The following is an 11516-nucleotide window of genomic DNA, read 5'->3' on the forward strand; positions in this document are numbered from 1 at the left end:
GCTACAAAAGGGTTTATTTCCTCCCAGCCACGTGGGCACACCATATGGACAATTTACATTCCAGGCTGGGGGTGCAAAAGAGTCCACACTAACTCCCCCCAGAAGAGACATCCCTGAGTCAGCGCCTGCGCCCTCCCTGTCCTTCCTTCTCAGCCACATGAGCTGGGCCTCAGCATGGTTCAGAGCAAGCAGAGTCTGAAGCCAGGCCTTGATCCCAAGCCCCACCCCACTCCAAAGGCTCTGAGGCTTCTTGCTGCTCCCTGCTCAGGGACTACTGCTCAGAGGCTCAGAGGCCAGACCTAGGTTAGGTGGGTGTCCTGTCCAGAAAGTCTAAATGCTCCTTAAAGGTTAGGCTGAGGTGGGGGTCTGAGAGTGAGCCACAGGCTTAGGGGAGGATGGTCCATGGAATGAGGAGTCTCCTGGGATGCAAGGCCCAGCCAAGGTCACAGGTCTCCCCTCTTCCAGATGGAAGCCCCAGTCAGGGTCCCCAAGGCATCCCCACCACCCACTCAGGGCCCAGGAGTCTTCACAGGGCTGTCTCCTTGGAGGCCTTGGCCCCCAGCTGCCGGGGAGGCTTGAAGCTGAGCACCTCTTTATATGTGTCCCCTGGGGTGGGAGAAGAGAGAGAGATGGAGAGTCATGGGAGAAGGGGCCCAATCACCCATCAGAACCAACCCCCACAAAAAAAATAAAAGAAAATTTTTTTTAAAAGAATCAACCCCCCGCCTGACCAGGCGGTGGCGCAGTGGATAGAGCATCGGACTGGGATGCAGAAGACCCAGGTTCGAGACCTCGAGGTTGCCAGTTTGAGTGCGGGCTCATCTGGTTTGAGCAAAACTCACCAGCTTGGACCTAAGGTCGCTGGCTCGAGCAAGGGGTTACTCGGTCTGCTGAAGGCCCGTGGTCAAGGCATATATGAGAAGGCAATCAATGAATAACTAAGATGTCACAATGAAAAACTGATGATTGATGCTTCTCATCTCTCTCCATTCCTGTCTGTCTGTCCCTATCTATCCCTCTCTCTGACTCTTTCTTTGTCTCTGTAAAAAATAAAATAAAATAAAATAAAAAAGAATCAACCCCTACAATTCACACCCCTTCAGATGCCTAGCTGCCTGGTGCTCACCCTGACCAGCAACAAAACCTATGAGAGTCCACCTAGGCTGGGGGGTGGGGAGAGTTCCCAGGCCCAGACCACTGACCCAAAATATCAGTGTCAGAGGTAACTGCTGGGGTGTTGGTATCAGGTGGGCTCCTTTGTCCCATACATGTGACTTCGTCCCAGACCACAGCCACTCTCAGCCCACCAGAGTTTCTCCAGTGACTAGCCACCCTGATAAGGCTCCTGGAACTCAATATTACTGCCCCTGTAGTGGCCAAGCAGGCCTTGGCCCTACATATTTTGTGAACAGAGGACGTCCTAGAAATGTAAACCAATGTGTTCTCTCAAGTAGCTGCTCAGGGTCTGACCAAGACACATCACAGTCTCCAGATCCAGAATAGCCACTTAGACTTAAATGAGAGGAATTCTCATCAACTACCTGCAGTGTCCACCTTCCTTGTCAGGTGATCATGTTCCCTGAATTGTGGGGCCTGCTCTACTCCCTTCTGATCAGTCTGCTAATGGGCAGGTTCTACTCAGCCTAACCCAGCCTTTCACACTCACTTGGCTCGTGGCAGGGGGTCTTCAAACTTTTTATAAAAACCGCCCACTTTTGCAGTGCTGGTCAACCTGGTCCCTACCGTGCAACCAAACAGCGCTGCGATTGGCCCACCATGAAAGCTGGACTGCCCACTAGTGGGCGGTAGGGACCAGGTTGACCAGCACTGCAAAAGTGGGCGGTTTTTATAAAAAGTTTGACGACCCCTGAAGGGGAACATGGGTACTCCATAAGCCCAGCTCAGGACACACTGTGCCTTTAGAGCAGGTAGTCTGTGTGGTTTGCCCTGCATGTGGCATGAATGTATTCCCTTTAATCCTAAGGCAGGGGCTGTCTACACAGGGAAGGTTTGTGTGAAGAGGCCACTGCTGCAGAGCTGACTTTTCCCAGGAAACAGGAAATGATGAGTTTGCATCCTGACCTGGACCCCAGCCACAAACAGGCCATGTGACCACCATGGTCTGTAGCCAAAGCAAAGCTCTTAGCATGGGTTGTGTGGGCAAGGACCACAGAGAGAATCCTGTGGCCTGTGGTTTTCAGGAGATCTTTTCTTAGCAACAAAAACTTTGATCAAACCAAACTGTAAAGTACAAAATACAGCACAGATAAGGGTGGAGTGCCTGCTGGAGGCACCAAGGAATCCAGTGGTCCTAAGGAACATGGTTTGGGAACCACAACCCATACAGCCCCGCCCTACCCCCTTGCACAGGATTAAGGCCCTGGGTCTGAGATAGAGCCAGATGGAACCTAGGACACAGTGGCAGTCACATTCCATGCCCCCAGGGGTGCCAACTGCTGCTCTCAGACATTCTTGCACCCCCAGGCTGGTCCTGCAGCCACTGAAAAACATCAAGACCAGCCCTCATGGCCTGCCATTCTGGAGTGCAGATGAATGAGACCAGTTCTAGCATAGGGTGTCAGGGCCACAACAGAGGGAGAACTGGGGACTGACTGGTCAGGGCAGGCATCCTTGAACTCAGCTTGAGGCTGAGCAAGTATAGTTTGACCCTCAGAAATTACATAAGAGAATGGCTGGCACAAAATCTGTAGGTACAGAGCAGTATAGGGGCTCTGAACTGCTCAAAGGGGCTGTAGGGGATAGGCAAGGAGGTGCCAGGTACTGTGGGCTGGCTGGGGTGGCCCTTATCCTGCTGGCAGGAAACAAGGGGTACGCAGTTGTCCATGTGAATGGAGTCATGAAAGGGGCAGGGAGAGTCAAGGGCAAGTTCAACAGGAGTGAGCAGAGGCCTGGGGACAAGTGGGTATGGAGGGTCTTCAGGGTGGCCAGACTCTGTGGCCTGGGCAAAGAGAGGTGGGCACTGGCGGAGGGGGGGGGGGAGTGCTCACAACCGCCCTGCGTTTGAAGCTGCCTCCCCGTGATTTCTAGAATTCATCTCATACTCCTCCGTGTGCCTAGCTGCTGCAGGAGTTCACACCCTCTCTTTTGTCCTTTAGCTCCAGCCAGAGGTCACTGTGACCAGGACGCCCCACTGTCCTCTGACCTCCTGTTGTATTCCTCAACTGACGGACCGAGGACTCTGAACCCTAGCCACCTGCATGAGGTTCACAGGGTCCAGCCACAGGCCCTGCCCAGAGCCCCCCACTCACGCTTCCACTCATCCAGCGTGCGGTCTACGTCATCAAAGGACTCATCATACTTCTGGGCCTTGGGCTCATCCTCTGTGTCATGCAGTGATTCAAAGTAGGGGTGGGTCAGCGCCTCAGCCGCTGTCACCCGCTGCTCAGCATCCAGCACCAGCATTTTCTCCAGGAGGTTCAAAGCTGGGGAGAGGGCAGGTCAAGCTGGGGAGGGATGAGGGCCCCACATCCAGCACCTGGTCACTGACCCCACACTCCCCCAAGGATAGCCCTACCCTGAGGGCTTGCATTGGTCAGGATGGAGGCAAAATCTTTCTTCTCCAATTCAGGGAGGCCCTTCATGTAGTTCTTTGCCTGTGTTGAAAGAAAGGTTGAGGAACCAGCTCCCAGGCCCGCCCCAGGCCCTCCAGCCCCCGCCCAGCTCCCAACTAACATCAGCACTCTGCAGCCTCTGCACAAACTCATCAGGAGGTGTCCCTGTCACCTTCAAGATCTCCTTCAGCTGGTCCAGGTCTCGGCTGAGCTCAGGAGCACAGTGTGGGCCAGAGAGCAGGGCTTATCCACCCACCCAGCACCACTGACCCCACAGGTATAGGCTGCACCCTGCTTAGCCCGCCTGACCCCGCAGGTGTAGGATACGGTCGCTGCCCTTGAACAGTGTCTTCCCTGTGATCATCTCCGCCATGATGCAGCCCGCAGACCAGATGTCCACTGAGACAGAAGCCCCCTCATCAGGGCTCTGTGGGCCGGGGGGGAGGGACGCACAGGGGGAACATGGACACAGGGGCCATCTGCCACACCCTCCTGGCTCCATCCCAGCTCAGCAGCCTCCAGAAGAGCAGCCATGGGGGGGGGGGGGTCCAGCTTGGAAGACTGAAGCAGGTGGTGGCCCCATCTCTGAGTAATTTCTCACCTGTCTGTGTGTAGTGCATCCAATTCAGGATGACCTCAGGTGCCCGGTACCACCGAGTCACCACATATCCAGTCATCTCACTGTCTGCCTGTCTGGCCAGGCCAAAGTCCAGGATCTGCAGTCAGAATCAGGAAGGTGGTGCAGAAGGGTCCCCGGGGAGTGAGTGGGTCAGCCTGTGGTCCAGGGACCCCAAGAGTGCTGGGTACACTGAGGCTCCTGCCAAACCTTCAACGCCTGAGGTCACGGCCACAGAACCTCAAGCCTTCCCATGGGTTCCTCCCCGTGGCTTGTGCACCCAGCACAACAGAGCATGCCTCCCCCACCCTTAGAACCAGGCACCCCAGGGCATCTCCTCTCCCTATCCCTCTACTCCCTGCTAATGCTGACCCCCTAGGTCTCGGCAGGTGCCTTTAAAGAGGTCTTTTTGGCCCTGCCTTGGCTCAGGCATGAGAGGCTGAGGGACGCCTTCCACCTCTCACCTCAAGCAGGGTGCCTGATGCCACCCCCATCAAGTGCCTCCCAAGGGCACATCTGGCCATCAGCTGCTGGACCACTGCCTCACAGTTAGTCCCTCTGCCTGGGCCAGGGCCAACCCTCCTCCAGGTCTGAGAACTGAGGGCGTGGCAGGCAGATGGGCAGGTGGGGAGAGAGCTGGAGCCCCCACCCAACACACACCTTAAGCTCACAGTCCTCATTCACTGCCAGGTTGCCAGGCTTCAGGTCCTGGGGGCAGAGGAAAGGTGGCTGTGTTGCCTGCCAGTAGGGGCGCAAGAGCAGGAGCTGGGGCAGCGGCTGAGCCTGGGAGCAGACAGACTGGGGAGGGTGGAGGTGCCTGGCCCCAGGACTGTGTGCAGGTACTGTGTAAACTCCCCACTGGACCCCATCATGCCCCTTTCAGGTAAGAAATGGAGGCCCTAGGAGTTGAGCGCCTTGGATGCCCACACAACCAGGAGAGGCTCCCACCACCACCAGGACTCACCCTATGAATGATGCCAGCAGCATGGATATACTGTGGGGACAAAGAGAGGGTCAGTCGTGTCAGCTCACTAGGACCTCATAGCTACAGACCAGCCAAGAGACTTCCCCTCCTTCACCCACGGCATGTCCTCACCTTCAGCCCTTTCAGCATCTGGTAGACAAGGAACTGGATTCGGTCCTCGCTCAGCTTCTCATGTTTCATGAGCTTGCCCAGGTCGGTGCCCATGAACGGCATGACCAGGTAACTGCGGGGTCGGGGCCAGGCTCAAACCCAGGAAGACCCCCAGTCTGCACCTACCCCACCCCAGAATGTCAGGTGGGCTGGGACTGTATGAGGCAAGGGGCTGGAGACACCAGTGCTCACAGACAGGAGGGAAGTGCCGGTGGGCAGGGATGAGACAGCATGACAATGGTGTCTGAGGGGCAGGCTGAGCAGGTGGATGGAGACGGGGGAGAGACATTTAGCACCCGGGCAAGACATTGAGGCCAGCGTGGGTCCTTGACCTCTGCAAGGTCAGGCAGCAGGAAGCCGGTCCTCCCAGCCCTTCCCAAGCCAGGCCCCTGGCTCCCAGCCGACAGCAGTATGAGCCCAGGGGTTGCTGCCCAGGCAGCCACAGAGCAGGCACCCTGCCGCCCCTCCCCTGCCCTCCAGCAAAGGTCAGCAGCTCCAGTTACGGCCACACACTCACAGCCAGGACCCTGAGCCCGGGACCTGCCAGTTAACAAATGCTCAGGTCCAAGGCTCACACTTCCAGCACTAGAGACAGCCTGGTGCCAAGCATGATGGGAAGAGAAGGGTCAGGTACCACCTGGCTGTGCCAATGCCATGGGTCCCAGGGGCATGTGGCAGGGAGGTGGGCTGTGGTATGAAGATGGGGTGGGCAATGTGCATCCTGACCCCTCTCTAGGCTATAGGGAGGCCTGCCTCCAGCAGGCCCCCATGCCAACCCAGAACCCAAAGTCAGTGCCCAACACTCCTTAACCCTGCCCAGCCAGCCCCAGGCTAGTACTCACAAGTCTGTGAAATCATCCAGGGTCTCATCTGGAGTGAACACATCCAGCAGCCCAATCACCTGGGGAGGAGGACAGATCACCAGCTAGGATGGGCACACCCCCCAGACTAGCACTGTGCTCTGGACAGGAAAGCCCCCTGCAGCTGTCTCCCTCTCTCCCCACTATCCATAGGGGTGGCACTGCCCACTGGCAGCACCACCCAGCCCTGGCACACCTGCCCACAGACACAGGCTATTTTTGGAAGATGACAGCTGGGGTCCTCTGGGGGAGGGGAAGCCCCAAGTCTGGATTAGCTCCCAGCCATCCAAGGAGCTCTAGTTCCTTGACCCTTCCTCCCCATCTTCCTGTCCCATTGAAAACCTCGGACCAGGATGTGGACAGCCTCCCAGGGGAGAGCCAACATCCGGCAAGTACTTCCCAGAGCTGAGTCTCTGTTGGAGAGGCCCAGGCAAGCAGCACTATGACCAAACCAACAGTCAACTTTGGCCCCGAGGAGTCCTGGTCAGGGGTGATGGACAGCAGACAGGTAATGTGACAACTGGGACCCGGGGCTCAGAGTGAAAGGGCCCCCAGGGACCCAGGGAGGCCTGCACCATTCGAGCAGCAGGGAGACAGGTGGATGTGCCATGGATGAAGTGGGAACAACACCTGGCAGAGGCCATGCGAATGGTGGTGGAGGCAGAGGGAGAACACTTCGAGCATTTGAGGAACACAAGGAGGGAGGCCAGGTGGCTGAGGCCCAGGGCCAGAAGTAGCCAAGCAGAGGTTGGAGGGAGCCTGAACAGGCCCTTGCATGCCAGGTGAAGGTTTGGCTTTGATCCTAGAGCTGACAAGGGTTTAAAACAGGCGTGATACTGAATGTGGGGACAGACTAGAGTGAAGCAAGAAGGACACAAGGTGAAGGGACAGCTAGATTACCGCTGCAGCCACCAGGACCAGAGTCATGGGTGGGGGATGGGGGGAGAAGGGAACAGAGCAAGATATCCAGAGAGGGGTCTGGAGGCAAGTGAGGCCTGGGCATGGCGAGAGTGTTTGAGCAAGAAGAGCCACAGAATCCTGGTTGGTTAAAGGGCTATCAGATTGGAGACTTTTGTGCCTCTGAGGTATGGATGGCAGCTGGAGATGGGGGTAGGAGATGGAAGATACCCGCAGTGGAGGCTGAGGGACAGAGCTGGGTATGTGGCAACTCCTTCACCTGCTGCTAGCCTCGGCCTCTCACAGCCAGTTTCCTCCCGAGAAAGGGGGTCCACGCTAGGCCAAGTCTCCTAGCTTGTCTAGGCCAAGTCTCCTAGCTTGTGTGCAGGGAGCCTGGGAGGCAGTAGCGCCCAGATGCTGGTGGGTCAGGAGCTTGAGGGGCATGGTAGGATCCACTAGCACTGTGGAAGAAACCCCAGCACAGGTCCTGAGGGAGCAGACCTGAGGAGGAGGGTCTGCCAGGGCAGGGGTGGGAAGGGCAGGATGGGTGGGTGGGAATGGGGAACAGTGAGGGAGGAGCCAGATGAAGCCTTGGGTAGAAGAGTCTGACCTCACAGGGACAAGGCCAGGGTGTGACCAGGTGTGACTGGCAGGTAGGCCCAAGCTGGATTGTGGTCCACCATGAATGGATTTCACTGGGACAGATGGAATAAGTTTCCCGAGGGGACAGGCTAGTGGCTCCTATGACCCAGAAGGGGCAAAACTATGAGTCAGGAGCAAGTTTAGCTAGGGTCTGGGTGTCTAAACCACTAGTCCTCAGACTGGGCCTAGATGAGGGTGAGGCAGGAGTAGGTCTGGAGGGAGGGGCAGAGTTCTTGGCCACAGAGGATCTGCAGGAAGAAGCAGTAGTAGCTCCCCTGGCCAGCACACAGTAAGGGTCACCAGAGAGGCCCATGGCAGCCATGTGTGGTGTCCTGTGGGCATGTCTGAAAATAAGGGAGGCCTTTCCCTAGCCTCCCTTGAACCACCATTCTCCATGAACCCCAGCCAGACACATGAAGGAAGCATCTGCGTGCTGGCCATTGTGCCTCCACACACCAGCTCCCTAAACCCTTCTATCCCCAGATACCTAAACCTCTGAGGTGACAGGGTCAGGATGTCGACTGCCATTCCATGCCTAGCTTGGCATGCCATGCTCAGAAGGTGGACAGGAGCAGAGTGGGTTCAAGAAGGGGGCTGAAGAAGCCACCTGGGCTCTATCTACAGGAGATGTCTGGAAACAGGGAAGAGGCTCCACAGAATGTGGGGTGAAAACTGGTCCATCCCTTTGTCCCAGAAGCTGCCATCCCCTGACCAGGGCCTGTGCTGCAGAGCCAGATGTGGTCCAGGGAGAAGCTGAGGTGAGCACTAAGTCTTTGCCAGGGACTGACCTGTGAAGCAGTGTCTGGCCTGAGAAGCAGTATCTATCACTCTCTCAAAGAGCCCCGCTCTGCCCTCTCCATTTAGAGCCCCCCACCCTTCTCTAGATGCTGCCCTAACTGTCCCCCAACCTCCTCCCACCACACTGGGTATGCTGAAGTGACCGATGGGAGAGACCGGTCTTCTGGGGCAGGAGCAGGAGGTGAGCAGAGGCAACGGCGCGGTGTGTGAACGCGGTGTGCTAACGGCGGCCCAGCGCACTCACGTTCTCGTGGCGCATGTGCTTCAGGAGGCGCAGCTCCCGGTAAGCGCGCTTGGCGAACAGCTCCGACTGGAAGGGCCGGTACAGCTTCTTGATGGCCACTTTGGAGCCTGTGCGGCTGTCCACGGCGGAGCTGCGGGACGCGCGACTTAGCAAGCGGGCCGGCCACCGCGCCCTGACACCCTCCGCCCGGCCTGCGCTTACCACACCGCGCCATAGGCGCCCGAGCCCACGGGCTGCAGATCCTGGTACACGACGCGCACCTCCCAGGCGGTCTTAGTCACCTCCTGGCGGTAAAAGCCCCTGCGGGCGGGCGGCGGAGAGCTCATGGATCGGCGGGACTCCCCGGGCCACCGCACTGGTACCCGGCTCCCGGTTCTTCCCTCTGGCTCTCAGGAGCCGCCGATCCGACCCCGGCCCTTGTGGCACGCGGCCCCTCCCCGGCCTGAGAACCAACCGGTCCCTGGGCCGCGCGCACGTGACGCCCCCGCCCGCCCTCCGGCCCCTCCGGAAACCCGAGGCGGCGGCAGCCCGGGAAGGCCCAAGGCGGGGGAGAGGGGGACACGGGGGGGAGGGAGCGCCACCCGCAGCTAAGCCCCAGCCTGGAGCCAGACACGGCGCCTGAGACCCTGGCCTGCCTTCGCACTCAGGCTGAACTTACCAGCCTGGATCGGGGGTGTCTTAGCAGGGGCCCCACGGGGTTCCTGTCTTCTCCTTGCTAACTATGCTCCCAGGGCGCTGGGCTGCAGGACTTCTATTCCTAGCCCCAGGTCACTGTCCACCAGCTTCACCAACTTCTACCCCACCAGGTCCCCCACCCCTGAGGCCCTTGGGCTGAGGGTGCCCCTGTGTTCAACTCTCCCAGAATGTCCTCTTCCCCTGGGACTGATTAGCCCTTCCCCCCCACCCCATGAACCGTTCCCCAGCACCTGTCTTGCCTGCATCCCCCATTCCAAATGGAGGAGCAGGTTATGTGTCTCAAACTTAGGCTACATCCCCAGTACTCCTCCCTGCAGCCACTGACCCCAGCCCTCCCAAACCCAGGAACCAGAGAGGTAGTCCTGTAAATCCCCTTGGTCCCTGTGCACCCCCAGCTCCCTCCTCTCCCCTCACTTGGCACTTGGAAAGCCTCCTCTAAGCATTTGCAAGTCCCTCTACCTCAGGGGTCAGTAATCTTTTTGGCTGAGAGAGCCATGAACGCCACATATTTTAAAATGTAACTCCGTGAAAGTCATACAACGACCAGTGTACATTACACATTATCCAATAAAAATTTGGTGTTGTCCCGGAGGACAGCTGTGATTGGCTCCAGCCACCCGCAACCATGAACATGAGTGTTAGGAAATGAATGGATTGTAATACATGAGAATGTTTTATATTTTTAATGTTTTTTTTATTATTTTTATTTATTTATTCATTTTAGAGGAGAGAGAGAGAGAGAGAGAGAGAGAGAGAGAGAGGGAAGGTGGGAGGAGCAGGAAGCTTCAACTCCCATATGTGTGCCTTGACCAGGCAAGCCCAGGGTTTTGAACCGGCGACCTCAGCATTCCAGGTTGACCCTTTATCCACTGCGCCACCACAGGTCAGGCTATTTTTTTTTTATTAAAGATTTGTCTGCGAGCCACGTGCAGCCATCAAAAGAGCCACATCTGGTTCACGAGCCATAGATTCCCGACCCCTGCTCTACCTGTTCACCCTCTGTCAAACTTTCCCGTTTGTCTATAGCCCTGCCTGAGCCTCTCCACTCTCTCCAGGAAGGTGTGCCTGACCACAGGGGTAAAAGAGGGTCCTACTCCAGCCCCCAGTGCCCCCTTACTCTTCTCAGTGTGGGCATCATTCTTTCATGACTCAGATCTCATTCCAGATCAGACTTTTTTTGAAGGGCAGAGGCCCTGGCCCCCTTGCACATCCTCCCCAGACCAGTGACCTGGGTCTGTGAGGGAGTGGGGTAACAAGATCCCGAGGGCCCTTGCCCCACCCTCTGTGCCCTGCCACCATGAATCAGCAGCTCAGCAGCTCAAGCCCAGCCAGAGCAGCTTTACACCTGGCTTGCCGGCTGGTGATGCTGAGCACTCAGGAGCTGGAGACTAGTCAGTGAGGGCAGACTGGGGTCACCTGAACCACAACTACCTGTACCCTATGCCCTTCAGGTTCTGGGCTGCCTGTGGGACTCCGTTTGTCTTCTCCAGGAATCCCCTAGCTGGTCCCCCTTACTCCCTGCGGTGGGTCCAGGGGCCCAGCAGGATTCCCATTGAGACGAGCCCTCTCAGGTGGGACACTTCTGAGTTCTGTCGCCATCCCCCCCTCCCCCCGCCAACACACACACAGGACTCAGCATAGCTTGGTCTCCAGGGGTTCCCCTGGACCTCAAGTCCAGTAGCTACAGTGCCCAGACCTGGAGGTTCAATTTCCAAATGGTGTCCACCCCCAGTGCCCTGGGAAAAGGTGCAGAATGTCTTGAAGACACCCTGCCTGACCCCCATTGCAGACCAGGCCCTCCCCCCACCTGAGCTGCAGTAGCTCATAGCTCAGTGTGTGTCCAGAGAGATGAAGTGGCCCTCTTTCTCCTTAACCAAGAAGGAAAGCTATTTACCCCACTCCACCTGGCCCTGGCAAGGGCAGGCTTTTGCTCCCAGAGACCCCTCAACTGTCCCTCAGCAACCTTCCTGACCACTGAGTGAAGAGAGCAGGTCTGGATCTGGACCAGACACAGAATCTGACGAGATCGGGCGCGTTCAGGGTGGTATGGCCGTAG

General features: G+C 57.5%; 1 protein-coding gene across 3 annotated transcripts; it reads right to left on the reverse strand.

The window, feature by feature from the left end:
• MAPK12 (mitogen-activated protein kinase 12) lies at positions 1-9217 on the reverse strand. 3 transcript variants are annotated; one of them, XM_066358746.1, is made up of 12 exons: positions 8966-9215; positions 8765-8894; positions 6166-6224; positions 5285-5396; positions 5153-5182; positions 4849-4896; positions 4174-4288; positions 3900-3971; positions 3694-3773; positions 3536-3614; positions 3270-3443; positions 1-606 (listed from the first exon to the last, which is right to left on the reverse strand). In XM_066358746.1, exons 1-12 carry the CDS (start codon positions 9088-9090, stop codon positions 527-529), a joined length of 1104 nt encoding a protein of 367 aa, XP_066214843.1. In that variant the 5' UTR covers positions 9091-9215; the 3' UTR covers positions 1-526. The 3 variants fall into 3 exon arrangements, with proteins under 3 accessions (XP_066214843.1, XP_066214844.1, XP_066214845.1); XM_066358747.1 differs by lacking the exon at positions 4849-4896 and having other exon boundaries at positions 8966-9216; XM_066358748.1 differs by lacking the exon at positions 1-606 and having other exon boundaries at positions 3378-3464; positions 8966-9217.
• Between the last annotated feature and the right edge of the window lie 2299 nt (positions 9218-11516).

This window comes from Saccopteryx leptura, chromosome 1 (assembly GCF_036850995.1).
Source record: "Saccopteryx leptura isolate mSacLep1 chromosome 1, mSacLep1_pri_phased_curated, whole genome shotgun sequence".
In the NCBI taxonomy this organism is placed as follows: Eukaryota; Metazoa; Chordata; class Mammalia; order Chiroptera; family Emballonuridae; genus Saccopteryx; species Saccopteryx leptura.